Source organism: Tupaia chinensis, unplaced genomic scaffold, assembly GCF_000334495.1.
Source record: "Tupaia chinensis unplaced genomic scaffold, TupChi_1.0 Scaffold138517_1, whole genome shotgun sequence".
Classification (NCBI taxonomy): domain Eukaryota; kingdom Metazoa; phylum Chordata; class Mammalia; order Scandentia; family Tupaiidae; genus Tupaia; species Tupaia belangeri.
Genome location: NW_006198412.1, coordinates 1,963,013 through 1,986,478, shown reverse-complemented (window position 1 = coordinate 1,986,478; position 23,466 = coordinate 1,963,013). Strand labels below are relative to the sequence as shown.

The 23,466-nt window shown below is 42.4% G+C and overlaps 2 protein-coding genes across 3 annotated transcripts in view; one reads left to right on the top strand and one right to left on the bottom strand.

Moving 5' to 3' along the window:
• The window catches only part of TRIM45 (tripartite motif containing 45), a 14,953-nt gene extending 11,625 nt beyond the window's left edge, over positions 1 to 3,328 (top strand). Inside the window, exons 5-6 of one of the 2 annotated variants that reach the window (XM_006161397.3) lie at positions 1,733 to 1,859; positions 2,752 to 3,328. In XM_006161397.3, the coding sequence (XP_006161459.1) occupies positions 1,733 to 1,859; positions 2,752 to 2,900 (276 nt within the window). In that variant the 3' untranslated portion in view covers positions 2,901 to 3,328. The other variant, XM_027765511.1, reaches the window with a different exon arrangement.
• Positions 3,329 to 15,584: 12,256 nt separating this feature from the next.
• The window catches only part of TTF2 (transcription termination factor 2), a 43,949-nt gene continuing 36,067 nt past the window's right edge, over positions 15,585 to 23,466 (bottom strand). Inside the window, exons 19-23 of the mRNA XM_006161393.3 lie at positions 22,638 to 22,696; positions 20,062 to 20,212; positions 19,285 to 19,367; positions 17,795 to 17,869; positions 15,585 to 16,414 (exon numbers count right to left, since the gene is read on the bottom strand). Coding sequence (XP_006161455.1) covers positions 16,270 to 16,414; positions 17,795 to 17,869; positions 19,285 to 19,367; positions 20,062 to 20,212; positions 22,638 to 22,696 — 513 coding nt within the window. The 3' untranslated portion in view covers positions 15,585 to 16,269. The remainder of the gene's footprint in view (positions 16,415 to 17,794; positions 17,870 to 19,284; positions 19,368 to 20,061; positions 20,213 to 22,637; positions 22,697 to 23,466) is intronic.

The window sequence follows — 23,466 nt, the reverse complement described above, 5'->3', positions numbered from 1 at the left end:
ATTTTAAATAATTATTTTATTTTACTTTATTTATTATTTATTTATCTTAATTTGACCAGAGAGAAACAGTGAGAGTGAGAGTGAGAGTGAGAGAGAAATAGAAAGAAAGCAAGCCACCAGGTCCAGAATGCGAACCGTAGTTGGCAATGTGGGAATCCAGCATCCTTAACAACCACACCACCTACTGGCTCCTTAAATTTATTTTTAGAATTTGCTAAAGGGCACATGTGCTTGCTGAAGAGAGCGAGACAAAGAGAGGGAAAGTGAGAAAGCATATCCCCAAGGGGTATGTCACACCCCAACCCCTTCTCCTCATTCTTTTTTTGGGTTTTGGACATGCATGTACACATGCCTGGCTCTTAAGCTGCCAAGTCCAGGACCCGAACTGCCCAGTTGACCACGCGGGATCCAGCCGTCCCAAATGCCACACCACTGGCTTGCCCCCTAAATTTAAAATTGACAAATAATTGTATGTATACATGATGTTATAAGCATAAAATGTGGAATGATTAAATCAGGCTAATTCACATATCCAAGTTGTTTTGTTTGTTTGTTTGTTTGTTTGTTTGTTTTGCTATAGGGCGCGTGCGCTCGCCAGACAGACAGAGACAGAAAGCGAGAAATCACCCCCCCAGGGGGGATGGCCACGCTGCAATCCCTTCCCCATTCTCCTCTTGGCATCTTGGGCACACACGCACACATGCCCAGCGTGAGTTTAAGCCACCGGGTCCAGGACTCGAACCACGGTCAACTACATGGGAGTCCAGTGACGTAACCGTTACGCCAACTGTTGGCCCCGCAGATTGTAAACTTTTTAAAAGGAGGGGAAATGTAATATTTGACAGGCTACTAAGGTTCTGAACTGTAGTCGGAAGGCTCCCTACCTTGTGCTTTCTTAAACTATAGAGTTCTCACATAGTAAAATAGGCACACTGAAACACTTAAATATTTTCTTTTTAACATATGATAGAAATGGAAAATGAAAATTATCCTTGAAGGAAAAGGGGCAGATGGGAGAGTTACTAATTTGGGTATTAGCCATGCACATTTAACCTTTCTCCCATCCATATGTCTTCAGTCCCAGAATAAGTAGGTGAATAAACAGATGTTCAGGATGAGGCTAATGAGGGATGTGAGGAGAGGTTGGAGAAAGGACCACAGGGTGTCCTAGCCTCGTAGTTACAACATTCTATAATTACCTGAGCTTCCTCAGTAATTGAGATTGAGAATCCTAGAGACTGAAGTCAGCCACGTGAAAGCACAGACTGAGATTATTAATGTGTCAAATGACCAACAGGCTTTCACTTCAGGTCAGGTTAAGACAGTTCATTAAGAGTGCTTAAACTCTGTGGAATGGGCTTCTGCTTTTTCTGCCATCTTGCCAGAATAAGCGCCAGTCGAAACAGATGTCACTGACAGCGGAACTGACTGCATGACCCTAGTCATTGTCAGAGGGTTCAGCCACATTTTGAATAATTAGCATCTGCAGAGAAAAGCATGGTAGAAGGGCCACACAGACTCCTTGATTCTTTCAGTTCATTTGTGCCTGCCGCCACCCCCCAGCAGAGCAGAGTCCTTGTGGTCTCACCTGCTAATCTATTTTTCCCCTGCTGTGCTTGTCACTCGGAGGGCAGGCCCTGAGACTTGAGACTCTGCTTAGCACACAGTGATGCCCAACACATCCTGCTGACTCACAAGGTGCTGTTCTTTGCTCTCGGTCTGAACACTGAAGGGCTCGCCATTCACAGTGACTGTGAGGAGGAAGCACCGCCCACACCCGGGCGTGTTTCACTGCTGCACCTTCTGTTCCAGTGGAGGCCAGAAAACTGCGCGCTGTGCCTGTGGAGGCACCATGCCAGGTGAGGAGGGTGGTCTTTACCCTCTGGGCTGTGCCAGGCGTGGGAAGCAAGTGACGGCCCCTCCATTACCACCCGCCACTAGGTTTGGGATATTGGGACTTAGGCTTTGTTTCTGGAAGCACAGTGTATAAACAGAGAGAGCATTATTCTTCCAAAGATTCACTTAAACCTTCTTTGTTCCTGAATTGAAATGACAAACTTAGAAGTTCTGAGTTCTTTTCATTTTGATAGACTTCACCTTCCTGTGAGTCTTATGCTTCTCTGTGGGATTCTCAGTTTCAGTTTGTACCCTTTCTGGGAACGTGAGCAGTGTGAAAAAGGAAGACCTACATTATTTCTCTTAAAACCTTAAAAACATTCTAAATGAGGCAGGGATCTGGGAGTGGTCAATTAAACCAACTAAGCCAGGTTTGGCTCTTTTAGTGGAAGGAAGCAGGGTCAACTGCTAGAGATCAACTTATTTTTAAATGATTCTGTCATGTCCTTACTCTAAAAATGAGCCGTAAAATAGGCTTTTGCATGTTTTCACATGAACACACTTAAGAATATAACTTTTTTATTTCTACCAATTAAAAAATTTTACCCTTCCTTTTTAGCCATTCATTTTACAGTAAAAACTCGAACCAGTTCGTCTTACAAAGTCCAAACTAGTTCATCTTCTCCAGTTAGCAAGCTTTAACATTGTTCTTAGGACTCTGGCTAACATTAGTTGATCTGCTGTGATCAGTCCTGAAAGTCCTCTGACTAAAGAGGAGTCGGTTTGTTCCTGTGAGCAGGTTTCTCTTATTTTCACCTCCATGACTCGCAGTGTTGCCAGGAGGTTTAATTTCCATGGTAACTGCTGGACTGCACTCTGATGGTTGTTTTTCCCTCTCCTCTTTGTACTGTGCAGGTGGGTACCTAGGCTGTGGCCACGGACACAAAGGCCACCCAGGCCGTCCCCACTGGTCATGCTGTGGGAAGTTTACTGAAAAGTCCGAATGCACGTGGGCAGGCGGGCAGAGTGCACCGAGGAGTCTGCTGAGGACTGTGGCACTCTGACTGTTTTGTGAGTATGTGCTAAGCCTATGAAAGCTGCAGCCAGCACAACCTCACATTATCAGAGCACTCCAGACCCTAATTAATTCTGAAGAGAATGATAGAATTAAAAACAAGTGCCTTATCTTACAGCAGAGCTTAAGTGTTTTTGTGAGTTACTGATGTATTTGCAGATAGTTGAGCACCAAACACCACTGCTACAGTGCTCTTAAAGGCAGATTGAAAGAGTTCTTCCTTCCTTCCTTCCTAGCAATAAACTCAGCATGTATTAAATATAATCGTTGAAATCTGCATTGTGCAATCCCTTAAGAAGTGGATGACTCCTTTGAGTGGTAAATTGGGTCATACAAAGGAAGTGAAGTAATTAGATGCTTACTGTCAGACACCATGGGGTACATTTCTTCCTTCAGGCTGATAGAAGTGGGCTACAATCGCCGTCAATACCAAGGTACTCCTTATATTCTCACCTCTTCTAGAAATACTCCCTTTTATAAGAGAGAGATGGAGAGGGGCTGGCCGGTGGTGTAGTGGCTACAGGTGCTGGACTCCCACATGGGCGATCACGTTTGCCCGGCGGCTTGTTTTCTCACTTACCTGGGCTCGCTCTTACACCCACACTCTCTCTCTCTCTCTCTCACACACACACTCTGTCCCTCTCTTATCAAATTAAAATAATAACGAAAAAAAGGTATAAAATCTTTAAGAAAAATCTCTTTAAAAAAAAAGGAGAAAGAGAGAAACATGAGAACCCTTACCAGGGTCTGCCTCATGCTGTGATCCTTCCCTCTAACCATCCAAGCCAGCTAGGATCACAGAGCTATGCACATATCCCCAACCGTGTGGTCTCTAGTGGCTGGGCCAATAATGTTCTTACTCTATCACAGGAGGTTCTTTCCTGTTTTACGTAGTTATGAAAGTGTTTGTGCCATTGGCACTTAGAGATCATGGGGGTAGCTTAGTTCTTTGCTTTCTGTTACCTATAACTCTCCCCGACCCTGCCCCGAACTACATAGTATTTAGACATTTCTCTTAGAGAATAAAATTTAGCCTTTCATCTGGAGCCAGTGGGTGGTGTGGTGGTCTTAAGGTGCTGGATTTTCATGTGGTTGACCGTGGTTTGAATTCCACACCTGGTGGCTGGAAACTCAGGATGGGCAGGTGCGTGTATGTGCCCAAAATCCTGAGGGGAATGGAGAGGAGACTGTGGCATGGCCATCGCCCCTTGGCGATGTCCAGTGCATGTGCCCTATAGCAAAAATCTCTTTTAAAAAAACAACTTTTCATGATAGTTAAGGCACTGGATTCCCATATGGCCAACCACGGTCTGAATTTTGGACCTGGTGGTTTGAAAATCACACTGGGTGTGTGTATGGGTGCCCAAAATCCTGAGAGGAGAATGGAGAAGGAATTGCAGCATGGCTATCCCCCCACGGATGATTTCTCATCTTCCCTCTCTCTGCCTCCCCTTGGCCAGTGTACACACCCCATAAAAAACAAACCAAAAAACCCTTTCATCCTATTCCCCCCTTTGATAGCATACTTTCTTTTCTTCTTCTTTTTCTAATCTTTTTTAAAAAAATTCCCTGTAGGATGAGTGTACTCACTGGACAGAGACAGACAGGGAAAGTGAGAAAGCACCCCCTGGGCAGATGGCCATGGTGCAGTTCCTTAGGATCTGGGGCACATACGCATGCCAGATGTGTTTTTCAAACTGCTGAGTCTGGGACTCAAACTGCATAATCAGCCCTGTGGGATCCAGCCACCTTAACTACCATGCCACTGGCCGGCCCAGGTAGCATACTATCAACAGATGTGCACATTTTGTGACCATTATAATGTAATCTTGCAGTTTCATTGGGTCAGCCTCCTCCCTCTCTATACTATTTTCACCTTCTACTCCAAAGTGTGGAAAATTACCATTTGGTCAAGGGCATACAAAAAATTTATAATGGAGAATGGTGTTAAAATAGAACCTCATACATTTAATGCAGTTCTGCTCATGCCAAGAGATCTTTTCATAGATACCATCATCCTCCCCACTTCTGTTTTTTAGAGAGCAGTCTTTGGTTTGTCTGTATATCTGGAAAGCTAACTGGAGGGAGGCTTTGACCTTCATAGCATTTTGTCTAGGCTGTTCAAGAATTCTGGGGAGAGAATATACACAAAGCTGGTGCCTCAGCCCTGCCAAGGTCTTCACTATGTATATTCTGTGTGTTCTTCTGGGATTCTTGATTACTAATATAGCAATAAACACAGCATGGATTAAATGTAATTATTGAACTCACATAATAAGATCCTCTAAGAAGTGTGTGACTCATTTAAATGGTGAATTGGGTTAGGCCAAGCAAGTGAATTAGATACTGTCAGGTCACTGTTGAATAGATTTCTTCCTTCAGGTTGACAGACGTGGGCTACAGTATACCCCAATACTAAGATATTCCCTATATTCTGACACTTTTCTGGAAACATTCCCCTCGGTCTCTTTCTTTAACCCAAATCTGATTTTCCCAGAAGATAGAGTCAGCCCTGTCACCAGCACAAATTAGTAGCTATTTGCTCTTCCCTGTCCTTTACATCACTGGAGCCCAAGGTCAGCTAGGTGCTGCTAGCACATCACTGCTACTTGAAGATCAGTGTTCTCAACCTGGAATGATTTCCCCCCCACAGGACAAGTGCAAAGTCTCAGAGACATTTTTAGTAACCTGGGTGAACACAAGTAACACCTAGTGAGTAGAGGTTGGGAGTGCAACTGAACATTTTATAATGGTCAGGACAGCTGTTCAAACAGAATTTTCCAGTCTAAAATGTCAGTAGTGCCACTGTTACGAAGTCTTATTTTTAACCATTATTCCTGCTTTTTTTTTTTCTGAAAATGGCCAGTCCTGAAGTGCTTATCTTTGAACTGTACAACTTTCTGTGCGAATTCCTCCATGGCTCAGCTCCAAGTCACTCCCCCTGCCCTTGGAGATTATAGCATCAAGCCTGCTGTTGCGCTAGTACTAGTACTTACTTATCAGTCCTGGGATAATTCAATGTAAGACTAATTTTCCCCTAAGCTGTACAACCATACCCTAGGCCTTGATTCCAGTTGTATCCTCTGCATAATCTCAATTTCAGTCACTTTACAACCATAACTTCCCATTTTTTTTTCCAGCTCACCTGCTGTAATAATCTGATTCTACTAATTCCTCTTCCTTCATGAAACTCACAGTACCATGATTCTGCCACCTTGTTGCCGTATCTCTCACTTCCCTCGTGTCTTTTCCTTCATCCTTCTCAGCTTGGACTCTACAAACCATCATTATAACCACTCTCTAGCTTATGGCCTCACTCTGTCATTCTTGCCTCCCAAACTAGATTAAAGCCTTCTCTCTCTCTTTTGACAAATTTGCCCTGTGCACTCGTGAGAGAGAGGGAATGTGAGGAAGCTCCTCTCTCCCCACGGAGAATGGTCATGCAGCTAACCTTTCTCTTCCATTTCTCCCTCCTTTCAGGATTTTGAGTGCAGATACACGCCCACTGTGTCTGGGTCTCAAACCGTGCAGTCAGCCATGTGAGATCCAGCTTACGTAACCACCAGGCCAAGACTGCTCCCATCCTACTCTTTAGACCAACTGGGTGATCTTGTAGAAAAACATAAAAGCATTGTGACTAATCTCACTTTAAATTTATGACAACTCACTTCAGTGGCTCCTAGCATTGCCCAGTAGTCTGACATTTCCCTGATCCATTTACTCTCTCACTCTCCTAGACAATTATTTCATACTTTTCCACAAACTCCAATTTATATCCCACTTCTCTTATGATCTTGCCTCCTATTTCACTGAGAAATAAAAGGATTCAGAAGAAAATTTCCCTATGCTCTGAAATCAACAGATTTACCTAGGTTCTTATCCAAATCCAACTTCTACACTGTTTACTATCAATAGATCCCATTCTGTTACTAGTAACCCAGGGCGTTGCTCCTGTAACTTCCCCCTCTACTAGATTATTTTAGAAAATAAACATGCTGTAATAGCCCCCATCTTTAAACATTTCCCTTGATTTCTAGTTTCTTAGTTTATTTCCTTTGATAATAGTTGACTAGGGCTGCCATGACAGTACCACAGACTAGGTGACTTAATGACAGAAATTAATTTTCTCACAGTTTCAGAAGTCCTAGGTCAAGATGCTGATGGGTTGGCTTCAAATGAGGCCTCTTTCTTAACTTGCACATGGTAGCCTTCTCTTTGTGTTCTCATATGGCCTTTCCCCTGTGTGAATGAACTCCTTTTAGCTCTTCTTCTACATATAAGGACATGACCCTTATGACCCCCTTTAACTTAATTATCTCCAAATACAGTCACACTAGGGATGAGAAGTGCAACCTGTGGATTTTGGGGAATACAATTCAGTCTAAAAATGTTCCATCCCTCTTTGGCAACTTCTGCATTCCTCTGCTGCTCATTAGTCCAATGGTCAGTTCTCCATCTTTATCTTTTTTTTTTTTTTTGAGAGGTTTTTGCTACAGGGCGCATGCACTTGCCAGACAGAAACAGAGAGACAGAAAGCGAGAAATCACCCCCCAGGGGGAATGGCCACGCCACAATCCCTTCTCCTCCATTTTCCTCTTGGGATCTTGGGCATGCATGCATGCACACGCGCCCAGCATGAGTTTTAAGCCACCGGGTCCAGGATTTGAACCGCGGTCAACTACATAGGCATCCAGTGACATAGCCTTCTGCATTCCTCTGCTGCTCATTAGTCCAATGGTCAGTTCTCCATCTTTATCTTTTTTTTTTTTTTTGAGAGGTTTTTGCTACAGGGCGCATGCACTTGCCAGACAGAAACAGAGAGACAGAAAGCGAGAAATCACCCCCCAGGGGGAATGGCCACGCCACAATCCCTTCTCCTCCATTTTCCTCTTGGGATCTTGGGCATGCATGCATGCACACGCGCCCAGCATGAGTTTTAAGCCACCGGGTCCAGGATTTGAACCGCGGTCAACTACATAGGCATCCAGTGACATAGCCATTACACTAACTGCTGGTCCCCTCCATCTTTATCCTTTTTGACCTACCAGCAGCATTGAACATAGCTGATCACTTTCCCTTCCGTGACACGTTTTCTTCACTTGGTTTATGTGCTTCCACTCTTAATTCTCCCATCTGATTGGCTCTTCTTTCTCAGTCTGTGTTGCTAGTTCCTCATCTTTCTATCCTGCACACTGGAGAGTACCAAAGAGCAGTTCTTGCATTTCTGTCTTTCCCCCACATCCTACATCTCATCCTGTCATGACTTTAAAATACCTTTTAGATGCTAACCACTCCCAAATATATTTCTAGATCCAAACTCTACTAATTATGGACAATAGCTTACTTAATAACTCCCTTTGTATGTATCATAAATGTTTCAAGTTTAATATATTCAAAATACACTCCAAATTACCAGTTCTCACTTCCCACTTGCCTACCACCATCAAACTGCTTCTTCTGCCATCTTCATTCTTTAACAGGAAGCCACAAGTCCATTCTTACAGTAATGAAGCCAATGGCCTTGGAAACATTCTTGACCCTTCTCACATAAGACATCCAATCCACTGCCTGATCCTTACCTTCATAATATTTATATCTGCTCTCCAACCTTCACTGTTACTGGTCTAAAATACCAAGATTTTCGACAGCCTTCTCACTAGTCTCGTTTCTAGCTTTACTCTTCCCTTCCAGTATATTTTTGACTCCACAGTCTCAAACCCTTTCAAAATTTGTCAGTTCATGTCACTCTTCTGTTCAGCTCCTCCAGTGGCTTCCCGTATTAACTCAGAACAATAGCCAGCCTTTATACATCAGCAAGTAAGACCCTGCATGATCTGGATCCCTGCTCTTTCATTTCCTTCTCCTCCCCCTTCATCGCTCTTTTCCACAAAACTGGCCTGTCTGGTGCTCCTCAGACCCTCCCAAGCATTCTCTGCCCTGGGGCCTATCTGAAATGCTATTCACACAGGTACCTTCATGATTCACCTCCCTCCACCCCAATTTTCCTTAGATGTCTGCTCTAATGTCAAGTATCATCTCACAGAGATATCCCATTAATGGGCTCTACCCCGTACAAAATAGCAACGTCCAGAGACTCCTTATCACACCCCTCATGTGGCTTCATCATTGCTTTTATTTTGGTGTCTCCCAAAATTCATGTGTTGAGATGAATGTAATGGGATTAAGAGGGTTAAAATAAGATACAATTATTGTGTTGAAGGGTGGAGCCTTTTGGAGATTAGTGATTGGGTGGTTAAGGTAAAATCCTCTATGACTAAATCTGGTAGGTTTATAAGGAGAGGAAACAAGGCAGAGAGACCCACGGGGGACACAGACTGTACTCTACATGCACCTACCACCTTCTCTACTTCTGTTGGCCATGTTCTGACGTAGCCAGACCCGTGCACTTGAACTTTCCAGCCACCAGAACTGTGAGTCAGATAAATCACAGTTTACTTATTCTCTGTAAATGACCCAGTCTCAGGTATTTAAGCAACACAATAACAGATAAAGACAATCGCCATCTAACATACTCTGTTCACTATCTGTCCTCTCATACTAGTCTATAAGCTCTATGAGGGCAAGGATTTGAAATTTGTTAACTACTTGTTCCCATGTAGGGCAGTTCTTGGCACAGGGTAGAAGCTATTAATATTATGTTGAGTGAATAAAAATCTAGTTGGTTTTTAGTTTGGACTTTCTTGAGATCTGTTTGTTCAAGCCAAAATTCCCTTCTCCCGATCCAAGTATTTGTCATTTAACCAAATGGGAAACACTTTCGCCTTCTCTGACTTGTTGGATAAATTATATGCACCTGAGGGACGAGCCTTGACTTTTCCAATTACATCAGACATCTAGGGAATTATTTGCCATGAAGAAGTCTGTTGTATTACATCATCTTTGCCTATGTATCATGTATCTTTTAATGAATCTGATTACAGAACTGAGGATAAAAAGTTTACCATTTATTTCAGTTGGAAAGATTTTAGTAATTGGATAACTCCACTACACATGAAGTTATACTGCAATAGAAATTTTCTGTAAGACAAACAGGTTCTGGTTAACCCCTTAGCCTTTAAAGCAGGATTAATGATAACAACTATTACACATATTTGAAGTGTGTGTGGGTGGTTGTGGGACGGTGCTATTCCTTGGCCTGAACTACAATGGAGTCTAAACCCAATTTAATTCAACTGCTCTGCCAGCTGAAACACCTGGCAACATCAGTGTGCTATATAGAGCCTAATCCTCCAAGGTGCGGAAAAAAGGAATTGGAGGACTTAGGAACTGTCCCCAGTGTAACAAAGTGCTTCAGAAATCATCATTAAGTTTTGAGCATCAGGGCGGCAACATGATGCAGCATTACGATGTAAGTTTTGCCAGTGGTGTTACAGGTAAGGAAAAGCGCCACAATTAGAGCCTCGGCCCCGTGGGATGTCTTAACAGGATAAACACCTTGGCCGTCTTGAATAATAAACATACACATAAACCTGTCAGCCCACCCTTTCTCTGATCCCTAAAATGCAGTATTTTACTCCGGAGGATGTATACCTGGGTGTTAAGGTTAGCTCAATTAAGAGGTGGTTCAATTGAGTGAGTGCTAATTAGAAGCAGACTATAGAAAGAGGCATTTCATTCTTTGTCTTGTTAGCTCCTGCACATTGATTTTAATTCCTTCATCATTTCCTCAAAGATATTCTCTGTTGAGGTCAAATCCTTGTTATAAGCCCTCCCAGCTACATGCTGCCTCTCCATCATAGCGTCCCTCACCATGGCCACTTCACAGCTATACATGTTACGGGATTAATGCCTCTCTCCCCTACTAGACTATAAGGCCCAGGAGAACAAGATCATTTTTAGCTGTGCTTACCCTTAAATTTCTCATGTCCTACACTCTTCCCCTCTCCCACTCTCCTTCCACTTTGTCCCCAATGTCCATACAATTTTCAATACTCTTTTGTCCTCCAGTCTTTAAGTCTCTACAAACCTGGGAGAAAAAAATAAACATCTGTGGGACACAGAAATGGTTTATTACCTGTTGATGATGACATGTATAGTATTCTCGACTGGACTGGTCTGAGGTGCATTTGATGCTGGGTAAATTCTCTTTATAATCTAAATGATGTATAGCGACTGAATGTATAGATAATAATAAAAACAAGTTTCTCATGCCCAGCAGAGCCCGACACATAGTAGATGCTCAATATATTTTTAAATTAAGACATAAACAAACAATAAAAGTATTTTCTCCAACCTTCCTTTCATACATTCCAAGATTTAGCTATGGAATCTGGATAAAATGACTCAAGGTGGTAATATCATCATGTAGCTATATAAATAGATAGATAGATCTGTCTACCTTGTTCCCTCCCTAGAGATTAGGCTGTTTTCACCATTCTAGCTACTGATTCCTGCAGTACTTTGTACTATAATTGACCCTATTTTTTTTTAAGAGATTTTTTTTTTGCTGTAGGGCATGTGTGCTCACTGGAGAGACAGAGACAGACATAAAGCAAGAAATCACCCCCCTCCCCCCAAGGGGAAAGGCCACACTGCAATCCCTTCTCCTCCAGTCTCTGCTCAGGATTTTGAGCACACGCACCTGGCATGAGCTTCAAGTCACCGGGTCCACGACTCGAACTGTGGTTTACTGTGTGGGAGTCCAGCAATGTAACCACTGTGCCATCTATTGGTCCCACTAATTTCATTTTTATTTATGAACTTATTTTAATATAGGTTCTATACCTACAATTTAAAAGTTTCTATTATAACTGTCTTTTTGCATGAAGGTAAGTTTTTCAGTTTCTCCTGCCCTTTCCTAGTGCTAGATGCTATATAACAAACAGCATCATTACATCCACTATATGAACCTAATTTTCTCAAGGTATGATATAGAATATAGACATCAAGATTTTAGACAGCCAGGGAGGCCACACTGATCTGTGGCATCCTCGTGATTATCCTGTTAGTGCAAAAGAATCTAGCCCTTCTTCAAGCCCTGCTAAAAGCCACTTCATTGGACAAGAGAGATTCAGAGGGAAATAGCCCTGTTTCATAAATAGCCATACCAAATCACCACACATGATGGCTAGAGAAAGAGGTTGTATCCAATAGAGAGTTAATTTAACCTATTGCTGTTTGTAATGACTGTGTGACAACAGGAATTCTTGACAGGAGGCCCAAGATGCCACCCAGCCAGGGCATGCACCATACTCCTGTATGCCACCCAGCCAGGGCATGCACCATACTCCTGTATGATCAACAGGACTAAAGAAAAGTCAAGCTATAAATCTTCCATGAAGGCAGTTCAGTCATAAGAAATGCCTTGTCAATTTGGTATTCTGGAATGTTGCACTTTGGTGACAGATGTTCTCACCTATTTTCAGCTGCACCCAAACTGCTGCTTTATTTTCAAATTCCTGATCTCATGGCAATAACTCCAGCACTAAGATGGCACTTCACAGTTTATTAAGCATTATCTCTTGCCCGAGTCTGGTAGGATGGGTAGGCAGATAGAAGATGAAGTTCCAGCAGTAGGGGTGTCATATAAAAGAAGGTGCTTGACACTGGCAGGACTCAATCATAGCACTACATGGTGGGACGCAGCCTATTACATCAGGTCCAGACACCCAATTTGTCGTACCGATAAATAACTCTCAGAAAAATGAGAGTTAGTCTGAGAGAGACACCAGAATACCATTTATGTTAATTTATAATGGACCAACAGTTGGTGTAATGGCTATGTCGCTGGACTCCCATGTAGTCAACCTTGGTTTGAGTCTTGGACCTGGTGGCTTAAACTCACGCTGGGCGCGTGTGCGTGCCCAAGATCCCAAGAGGAGAATGGAGGAGAAGGGATTGTGGTGTGGCCATCCCCCCTGGGGGGTGATTTCTCACTTTCTGTCTCTGTCTTTCTGGCGAGCGCACACGCCCTATAGCAAAAGCCTCTCTTAAAAAAAAAAAGTATGTTAATTCATGAAACATTTCCATCCCAGGACCAGAATTTAAAAATGCATTTGGGGAGGGAGAGCAGAAGGTGGATAGTGGTTATAGCACTGGACTCCCACATGGCTGACCATGGGTCAGGTCCAAGAGCTGGCAGATTGAAACTCACACCAGGCACATGTGCATGCATGCCCAAAATCCCAGGAGGAAAATGGAGGAGATGGGATGGTTATGTGGCCATCCCCCCGGTGGGTGATTTCTCACTTTCCCTCTCACTGTCTGTCTTTCCAGTGAGTGCATGTTCCCTATAGCAAAAACCTTAATGAATTAAAAAAAGAATGCATGTTTGGTATATTTTACCTCATTAAGAGAGTGGTTCCAACTTTTTCTACATCTGTAGCACATCGATAGCATCTCATTGTAAAAGGAACATTCACCCAAGACATAGGTGGCTTTGCTAGCTTACAATCAAAACAAGGAAAATTAGAGACACCGTTTAAAACACCAGGAAGAATTGATCTTACCAGTTACATTTGTTGACGGAGAATATCTGAAGATTGTAGGTTAAAATCCCTGCATCTTTTTTTTTTAAAGAATTATTTTATTCAATTTTATTCATTCATTCATTTATTTTAATTTGACCAGAGAGAGACAGAGAGAGAGAGAGAGAGAGGAAAGTGAGAAAGCAAGCCCCCAGGTCCAGGACTTTAACTATGGTCAGCCATGTGGGAGTGTCCAGCACCTTAACCATCATGCCACCTGCTGGTCCCAAATCCCTGCATCTTTTAAACTAAAAGCCAGAATGTTTGAATATGAAAACCAATACTTCCTCTCCTCTAAACAGTTCTTGGAAGGGCCCCCGACAATGTTCATCTGATATCCTTCTGCTGGACATCACTGATTTAATTCCCAGTGGAATGAGAGATAAATACTAATCCACACATTTTGCAGACGAAAGGACTAAAAGGCTCAAGGAATCTGTCAGCACATGACAAAGCCGAGGTCTGTATATTCTTGCTAGCCGTAGAGCCACTGCTTCTCAGGTGACTGTACCTGGTGTATCCGTTTTACAGAATAACTTCCAAAGCATAATCTTACCTTCTTCATGTCCTGATTTTATCAGTTCCTTGCAGCTGCTGAGTTCTGAAAACTGCTCACCTTACAAATGAAAAAACCAAAGTGTGGAGAAGTTAATGTTTTCAAGGTTATACACTCAGCTCAAGTGAACCTGGAACTCGCGTTAAGTCTAAGTTCTAGACCAGAATTCTTCCCACCAAGCTACACTGTCCTTCCTTTGGAAGCATTTAGTTCTTTCAAGAGACCTCTGCTCTAACAGGCTCCAGCACCTCAGTACACACTGTGACTGGGTTAACAAAGGGTTTTTCTCTCTTAACCTATCTCCAAGGAAATATTTCTATCTAGGAAGAACTATGATTGTTTCTAGCAGAAGTTTGCAGAGTGTCCTTCATTAGCTAATAGGAAAAAAGGAATCTGAAGAGCTTCCTAAAGTTTCAAGTGTTTACATTAGGGTGCTAACTGCTATATAAAACCCTCAAATCTCAGTGGCTTAAAAAAGATTATTTCTTGATGATGTCATTGGACAAGGTAAGAGGAAGCCTGTGTTCCAGGGATCAAGGCTTTAACAGTCTGACAAAAAGATCCATGGCCAAAAGATCATCCCCCAAAGCTAAGAACCTCGGACCTAGTGGCTTCACTATTCGTTAGGGCCTTGTAGTCTTTCATCAGTTCCTTTCCATACAGCAGGCCAGCAGCATGAAGAATTATTTGAAGGGCCAGGCCATGGTCTAGTGGTTAAGGTAGCTAGATCCCATAGAGCTGACTGTGAAAATTGAGTCCTAAACCTGCCAGCTTGAGAAATGTGCTGAGAGTGTGTGTGTGCCCAAAATCCCCAAAGGAGAGATAATGGAGAAGGGATTGTAGTGTGACCATGCTTTATGGGGGGTTGGGAGAAGTGTGCTCTCTCACCTCTCATCTGTCTCTCTGCTATAAGCACATACACACTCTGGCAGATTTAAAAACAAACAAACAAACAAACACAAAACAATGTTTTAGAGAGCAGCCTAGAAATGGATTATATCATTGTCTTCTTCTGTTAACTAGAACTTAGTAATGGATACCATCTAACTGCACCAAAGGCTGGGAAATGTAGTCTCTGGATGCCCAAGAGGGAAAAGGAAATGGGGTTTGATGAACACAAGGTTATGTCCGCTACACTGTCAAACACATTGGGTTATATCAACGATAATACAAATTCTAAGTGATAACGGTGGTTCTGACATCCAGCGTTATGATACTAAGTGCTGTAGGTCCTCAATGAAACAATGATACTAAGTACTATGAACACTAAATGCTACACATGCCATACATTTACAAAATATTATAAAAATGACACAAATATTAAACTATATGATACAAATGCTACAAATGACGTAAAGTAGAAATACTGTGATATGGGCCAGCAGGTGGCATGGTGGTTAAGGCGCTGGGTCCCACATGGCTGATTCCATAGTCTGAGTCCCAGACCAAGTGGCTTGGAAAAATGCTGAGTGCATGCGTGCCCATAATCTTGAAAGGAAAATGAAAAGGGATTTTAGGTTGGCCAACCCCTCTGGGGAGTTATTTCTCATTTTTTTTCTGTCTTTGTCTCTCCAGCAAGCACACATGCCCTATGGCAAAAATCTAAAAAAAAAAAAAAAAAAAAAAAATCCTGCGATACAATACTAAATGACACAAACACTAAATGAGCAGTGATGCCAACAACCTAGTGACACACTGTTACTAGGTGATATACTATTAAATGATACGAAGACCCAAATACTAAATGACACACGGATACAATGACACAGACACTCAATATCTGTTGATGTGTAAAATACTTCCTTGATCTTGAGCCCGAGAGGAAACTGCCTAGACTGAGACAACTGCTCAGCTCACAGAGAGGTGGTTACAGGAGCAAACTTGTTGGCAAGGACAGATGGAGAGAGGGGATGGAGCTGGTGCTGGAGAGGCAGTAACACTGGTTTTCTATCAGCTGGGAAGAAAAAGGCAACACAGAGCTTTTTGAACTTTACCAAAGTTTATATATAGTTCTGCCAGAGCTGTTTTCCATAATCAAATAACTGAAGAGTTTTCTTTACCCGAAATAACCGATTCGTTTCTCTGCTGTTCACTCAATAAGCTGACTGATTAACACGATGGATGAACCAGTTGGATAACATGATAACTCATCCTCAGTTCTACGAGTAAGAGTATTCCTCATTTTGAGGAGAGTGTAAAACCTTGTTGGTGAAATGGAATGCCAAGCACAAACTCAAGAATTGTGTTTAGGTTGTTATCCCTGGGTCCTAACACAAGCCAGCAATGGCATGGTTCTGAGTCCTATAAATAGGAGGTTAGATGCCAAAAAGGACTTTGAGATCAGCCAAGGTGAGTTTGGTGACAGATTCTCCAGATCCTGATAGAACCTGTTTGGCCAAATCTTTCTTTTTTTCTTGAAGCTGCAAGATCTTCTCTTCCACTGTTCCCTCACAAACAAATCTAAAAATCAAACAAGGAAACTTATCAGAAACCTAAAATAGCATATCTAATGACACACTGAAACTTCCAAAAGCTTTAGATTTTTTTAAAAGAAGTATTTCATTTCTTCATTCATTCATTTTAAATTTGACCAAAGAGACACAGAAGGAGAGAGAGGGAAAGTCAGAAAGCAAGCCACCAGGTCTGGGACTTGAACCATGCTCGACCATGTGCGAGTGTCCAGTGCCCTAAGAGTGTCCAGTGCCCTAACACTATGCCACCTGCTGGTCCCCAGAAGCTTTAGTTTGTAATGATATTTTTTCTATCACATTTTCTTACATTTAGTTGTGAGCTTGCTGTTAAGGGAATCCAAACAACTGTGACTCGATGTCCATCTGAAATGATGTGACTAAGGGGCTGGATCTCACATGGCCATCTGTGGTTCAAATCCAGCCCTAGTGTATAGAAAAACACCAGGTGTGTAAGTATGCATGCCCAAATCCCAACAGAACAGAGAAATGAAGGGATTGTGGCCTGACCATGCCCCAATAGGGGGTGCTTTCTTCCCCTTCCTGTTTCTCTCTATGGCAAGGATGGATGGATGGATGGATGGATGGATAGATAGATAGATAGATAGATAGATAAATAAATAAAATGATGTGACTCAAATTGATGTTTTCTTTCTATCTGAAGCTGTGGTTATTGAGAAAGCACAAAACAAGCAGATTATACCTGCTATCCAAAACCGAGTATAGAGATCCAGCCTTTTAAAAATTTCGACAAGATCAGAAGGCCTCTGATGTTACCAAGTTTCTGCCCGTGTGTGTATGTATGCTGGCTAATGTATAGTATCTAAAATCTTGGCTAATTCACACGGAAAACAGGTTTTTCGAATTGAGGTGGTTTGTAAGAGAATGCACTTATTTTTAAGAAATAAACATTAATAAAGTATTTAAGGATAATGGAGCATCATGTCTACAACTTTCAAATGGTCCAGAAAAATGTTTAGATACATGCACATGCAGTCTACAGGGAATTATTGGTACTATTCTTGCAACGTCTCTGTATGTCTGAAATTATGTCAAAATAAAAATTAGAAGCAAAAAATAAAAACAAGAGGAGGGACAGCTTTTCACAGGCAACCTTGCCTAAGATACGGCTCTACATCATACATGAGCTAGTTCTCTGCTCACGGTGACTGATTCCAACTACCCCTCCCCGCCCCCCCCGCCGAGGTTGCTGTTTCCTTCCTGACTATGGCACGTGTGAGGGTGTGCCTCTTGAGCATCATTTGTAAAGTGATCAGAAAATATCTTCCATTCTATTGAAACACTATGCAGGAGACACTTTCACAAAAGCAGAAGTTGGGGAGGGTCCTGGGTCCTGCGGACTTTTACTGACCTGTGTATGACAACATCTTTCTGCTGCCCGACTCGGTAAATTCGGTCACAAGCTTGATCTTCAAGAGATGGATTCCTGTTAGAAGACATGTAAAGCTCAAAGGTGCTGACATCCCAAACCAGAGGTGGCAAACTATGGCCCATGGGCCGAATGCAGCCCACAGCCTGTTTTCATACACTTTTTGAGCTAAAATGGTTACTTTTTAGAGGGTTTTAAGAAAACAAAACACAAAGAAGAATACGGGACAGAAAATTATGTGACCTGCAAAGCCTAAAATGTTTATAGAAAAAGTTGATCCCTGTCCTAGGCTGCACTGGATTAAGAAAGGCAAGTGCCAGATAGCTTTCTTCTTTCCGTCTAATAAAAAACGGGTCAGACTGCTAATAATAACTCAGCACTGTCACCAGGTAACTATGTTGAGTAAGTAACGGAAGTGAAACAAATGCTCACATCTGGTCTCTAGCTAACTGGATGACCTCACACAAGTTATCCAACTTCAACCCACAGGCTTCAGATTGCTACCTGGAGATGTGAAGCCTGGTCAGTGATCTCAAATACCTACTTTTTTCAACTTTAATATCCTATGATCCAAATAAGGAACTTAGTTTGCTTCCTTCTTTATAGTGGGTCCTCGGGAAGGTCATGACATATTTTTTTTATGCAAAAATGTATCATGACTTTCCTGACGACCCAATAGATTTTCAATATCAAAACCAAATTGTTTCTTACCTACCTCTAAAAATCTTGGAAAACATCAGAAAATACCATAATTCCCAGTATTCATTCCTCATTCATGTGTATAAGGGAATCCCAAGTAAGACATAAACATACTCCCAGAATATAATAACAGGTTGCCTGTTTATATCAATCTGGACTCCTGGAGAATTAGATAACAATCCTCAGCAACAGTGCCTGGTATAGCCGTCCTCAATCGGAAAACCAGAAAAGTACTAATGAAGAGACCCTTCCAGAATATACTAACTTGTTCATCTTATACCCAGGAAGGATGACGATGTGCTCTTGGCATTGACATTACATACTAAGAATCCGTAGGCTATGTGTTAAATGTATTTCTAACACAACGAGAAAACTCCTTTTCAAGTAATTCTTCTCCCTCTTCTCCAAGGGGGGGAATTTTCTTGGTTCTCAAAAGATATGTCTGGAATATTTTAATCTGAAGAAGAGGTAAAACTGAATGATGTTAGCTCTTAGCCAGGAGGATAAACTGTGCTCCCAGTTTCCATGGAAACGCACTAGATTACCAATAAAATGAGCGAACTATTTTAAGTAGTCATTTGAAGCCTTGCTTGCTCAGGAATCTAGGGAAGTCAATAGCTCTGTATCCTGTGTAGATCTGTATCTGCAGGTATTTATGCAGAGACAGCTCTGTAACACAGAGCACACTCAACCTAAGAAGTCACTCCTACTGCATCTAGCCGGTCTCCCTGCAAGGTTGTGACAGCCCAAGAAAAATCCAGAATTGTGGTTACCAGTGCATGTCCAGAAGGAAAAGATGGTTTCCTCCAGTCAGGTTCAGACCAACACCTCCAGCCAAAAGGGAGATCAGCATGACCTTCCAAAGGAAACATACCATTACCTTTATAGAGCTGGTGTCAGAGAACATCTCTCTCCAGTTCAAGCCCAAGGTCAGTACAGATAAACATCATATTCCTACCAAATTCCCTTCAGCTGTTAGAAACACAGTTTTCTGAAACATTAAGAACCTTTCCCATGCCAAACCTTTGATAAAATTCTCACATCACATTTTGTGCATGCATGTGTGTGTGCATGCATGTGAGCCGACCCTAAAAATTTAATGGAGTTCCTGCTAAAATGCACAAATACTGTCATTTAGAGCCCTGGTAGCAGTCAGTTCAATCAACTGTTCATAAACTAGATTATGTCCATTTCATCGGTCCCTGCCTATCATTCAGTTAATGCTTTCCAAATCCGTATTCATAATTAGATGCCTTTGTTTTTCCATTTTCTCCTGTAGTTCCTCATATCCTTCAAGGTTTGCCTCCTCGACAAAGATTCTCCTGATCCTAACTAGTTCTGCTCTTAATCTTTTAGTACTCATATTTTATGCTTTTTAAAATATCTGAGCACTTTGACATGAACCCCAATAAATGTCTAATAAATTATAAATACTTGGAGAGATCAAGGTTGTGAATATTTTTAAGTGGAGTTGCTATATCATAATTCTCTCTGTATAACAGAATAATTTATGCTTAGTCTCGTAGAGCTCTGATGTGGTCAGCTCATACCTGTGGGCCCCCGGAGTGGTTAAATGCCTCTACCAAATCCATTCTCTGTTTTGGGTTCACGGAGCCATCGATGGTGGCGTAAGTTAGTCCATGCCTCTTAAGGTGCAAAGCTACAACTTTCAGCATGCTGGTCCACTGAGAGACGATGACACTGGGAAGAAGGATAAAACAAAACCAATCCCTAAAATAAATTACACTCCTCATTAGGGCTTTAATGTTCCTGTCATTCTTTTTTTTTAAAAGAGGTATGTTCACCAGAGAGATAGAGAGACAGAGACAATGAGAGAGAAAGTGAGAAATCATTCCCCAGGGGGATGGCCATGCCATAATCCCTTCTCTTCCATTTCCCTTCTGGGATTTTTGTAGTCCCTTCTCTTCCATTTCCCTTCTGGGATTTTGTAGACACACGCACACGTACCCAGTGTGATTTTCAAGCCACTGAGTCCAGGACTCAAACTGGGCGGCCATGTGGGCGTCCAGTGACATAACCATCTGATGTAATTCTACCAACTGCTGGCCCCGTTCCTGTCATTCTTAAGATTCATTATCAAAGCAGGGACTGGCAGATGGCATGGTGGTTAAGGTGCTGTGCACTCCCACATGGCTGACCATGGTTTGAGTCCCAGCCCTGGTGACTTGCTTTCTCACTTTCTCTCTGTCTCTCTTTAGTCAAATTGAAATAAATGAATGAATAAATAAAATTAAATAAATAATTTAAAAGGTTACTTATCAAATGTAGACAAGGGAAGACTATCTGCTACCTAAGCGGAAAAGGCATCTATAAAGGTTATGTTACAAAATTATGTTTTATGGGACCAGCGGTTGGTATAATGGCTATGTCACTGGACTCCCACATAGTTGATCGCGGGTCAAGTCCCAGACCTGGTGGCTTAAACTCACACTGGGTGCGTGTGCATGTGTGCCCAAGATCCCAGGAAGAGAATGGAGGAGAAGGGATTGTGGCATGTCCCTCTCTCCTGGGGGGTGATTTCTCACTTTCTGTCTCTCTTTTTGGCGAGTGCATCCGCCCTATAGCAAAAAACCTCTTTCCCCCCCCAAAAAATTAAAATGTTCATAGTTATTTCTATATCTGCTCTACAACTTACCTTGTCCTAAATGAAGTAAAAACAAAGGGAAGGGGGTGCTAGACTAAAGTCGTGACTCCAGTCTTCTTTTATTTGGAGGCCTGGTTCTGATTCAGAGACCTGTGGTCCTGGAGAAAAGAAATGCCCTCTCTGTGCAGAACAGAACAGCGTGCTGCTCAGCCTACCCTGGGCCCTCACACTACGTCTTAATTAGAGATTAAAATTTTCTTTTTCTTTTTTAGAGGTTTTTTTTTTTTTTTTTTTTTTTGCTATAGGGTGTGTGCACTCACAGAAGAGTCAGAGACAGACAGAGCAATAGAATGCAAGAAATCACTCCCTAGGGAGGATGGCCATGCCACAATCCCATCTCCATTCTCCTCTCAGGATCTTGAGCATCCACACACATGAGCCTGCATGAATTTTAAGCTGCTGGCTCTGGGACTTGAACTGTTGTTGAATGCATAGAGTCCAGCAACCTATCCATTACACCATATGCTAGTCTCAAGATCAACATTTTTAAACTGAGATATTTCATAAATATGAACACAGATGCAGACATAGACTATAAGACAAAGAACAACAAATGGTGAAAGTAACCTCTTCGTATCCAAGCACCAGCTTCAGTGGAACATGACGGGCACTACTGGGGCCCCTGGCTGACTTTTCTATCTGCCACCCCCTTGCTTTTCTGCTTCGCTTTTTTTAGAGAGAGATTTTTGCTATAGGGCTCGTGCACTCACTGGAGAGTACATGTACTCACTAGAGAGACAGAGACAGAAAGCAAGAGCTCAGCCCCCAGGGGGTATGGCCACACTGCCAATTCGTTCTCCTCCATTCTTTCTGGATTTTGGACATGCATTTACATGAGCCCAGCATGAGTTTGAAGCTGCTGGGTCTGAGGGACTCAAACATGGTTGACTATGTGGGAGTCCAGTACCATAACCATTATGCCATCTGCTGGTCCCTATTGCTTCTCCACTTTTAAATAGTTCTTTGATGTTTAGCTTACTCTGATCCTCTACCTCCTGAAAGGAATGTCGTTTTTAATCTGCACCGTAATGTGATACTTTAATTGGAAGTTGTAGGAAATTTGCATTAAAACCTCAATGCATTATGCAAGGTCTATGATATAAAAAGGTGGATTTATGACTATCAGCAATATCAAATGTGCTTGCATAGGGGCCAGCAGATGGCGAACCACTACGTCACTGGACTCCCATGTAGTTGACTGCAGTTCAAGTCCTGGACCCAGTGGCTTAAACTCACACTGGGTGCGTGTGCATGTGTGCCCAAGATCCCAGGAGGAGAATGGAGGCGAAGGGATTGCAGCATGGCCATCCCCCCTGAGGGGTGATTTCTCGCTTTCTGTCTCTGTCTCTCTGTCTTTCTGGTGAGCACATGCGCCCTATAGCAAAAACTTTTCCAAAAGAAAAAAAAAAATTTGCTTGCATAATTATAACCCATATTTGGATAATGTAATAACATACTTACCTCTTCTGAGACCTTGAATTTCTTCGGATTGCCTCCAATTCTGCCAACAGAGATGATATCTGGGAAAAGGTTACATAAAATAATTGTAGGTTCAAACAATTCACGGGTCTTTGTCTCTCACCTGAATTACTGAAGCAGTCTGCTAGACAGCCCGATGCTTCTAGTCCTAGCCCTCCCTATACCTCTCTCCTCTCTGCAACCAGAGGCTTCTTCTAAAATGTCCCTCAGCTGAAGGCCCCTTCCATGACTTCCCACTGAGGAATGAAGTCCAAGCTCCTTCAAATGACCTGACAGATCCTTGCTGCTCTGGCCACTGCTTACTTCTCTGATCTTGACAGTCACTATGCCTTCCTCAAAGAACATTTTAGTCATAGCAACATTCTTTAAAAAGGGGACCAGCAGGTGGCGTGGTGGTTAAGGCACTGGATATTCCCACATGGCCAACCACAGTTCGAGTCTTGGATCTGGTGGCTTGCTTTCTCACTTTATCTGTGTGTGTGTCTGTGTGTGTGTTTGTGTGTATGTGTGTGTCTATCTGGTCAAATTAAAATAAATGAATGAATAAATACAATTTAAAAACAAGTGAATTAATCAATTTAAAATTAATAAATAATTATTTTTTTAAAAGTTTATTTATGGGAACCAGTAGTTAGCGTAATGGCTATGTCGCCGGACTCCCATGTAGTCGACCGCGGTTCGCTTCCCGGACCCGGTGGCTTAAAACTCACGCCGGGTGCGTGTGCGTGCGTGCCCAAGATCCCGAGAGAAGAATGGAGGAGAAGGGATTGTGGCGTGATCATCCCCCCTGGGGGGTGATTTCTCACTTTCT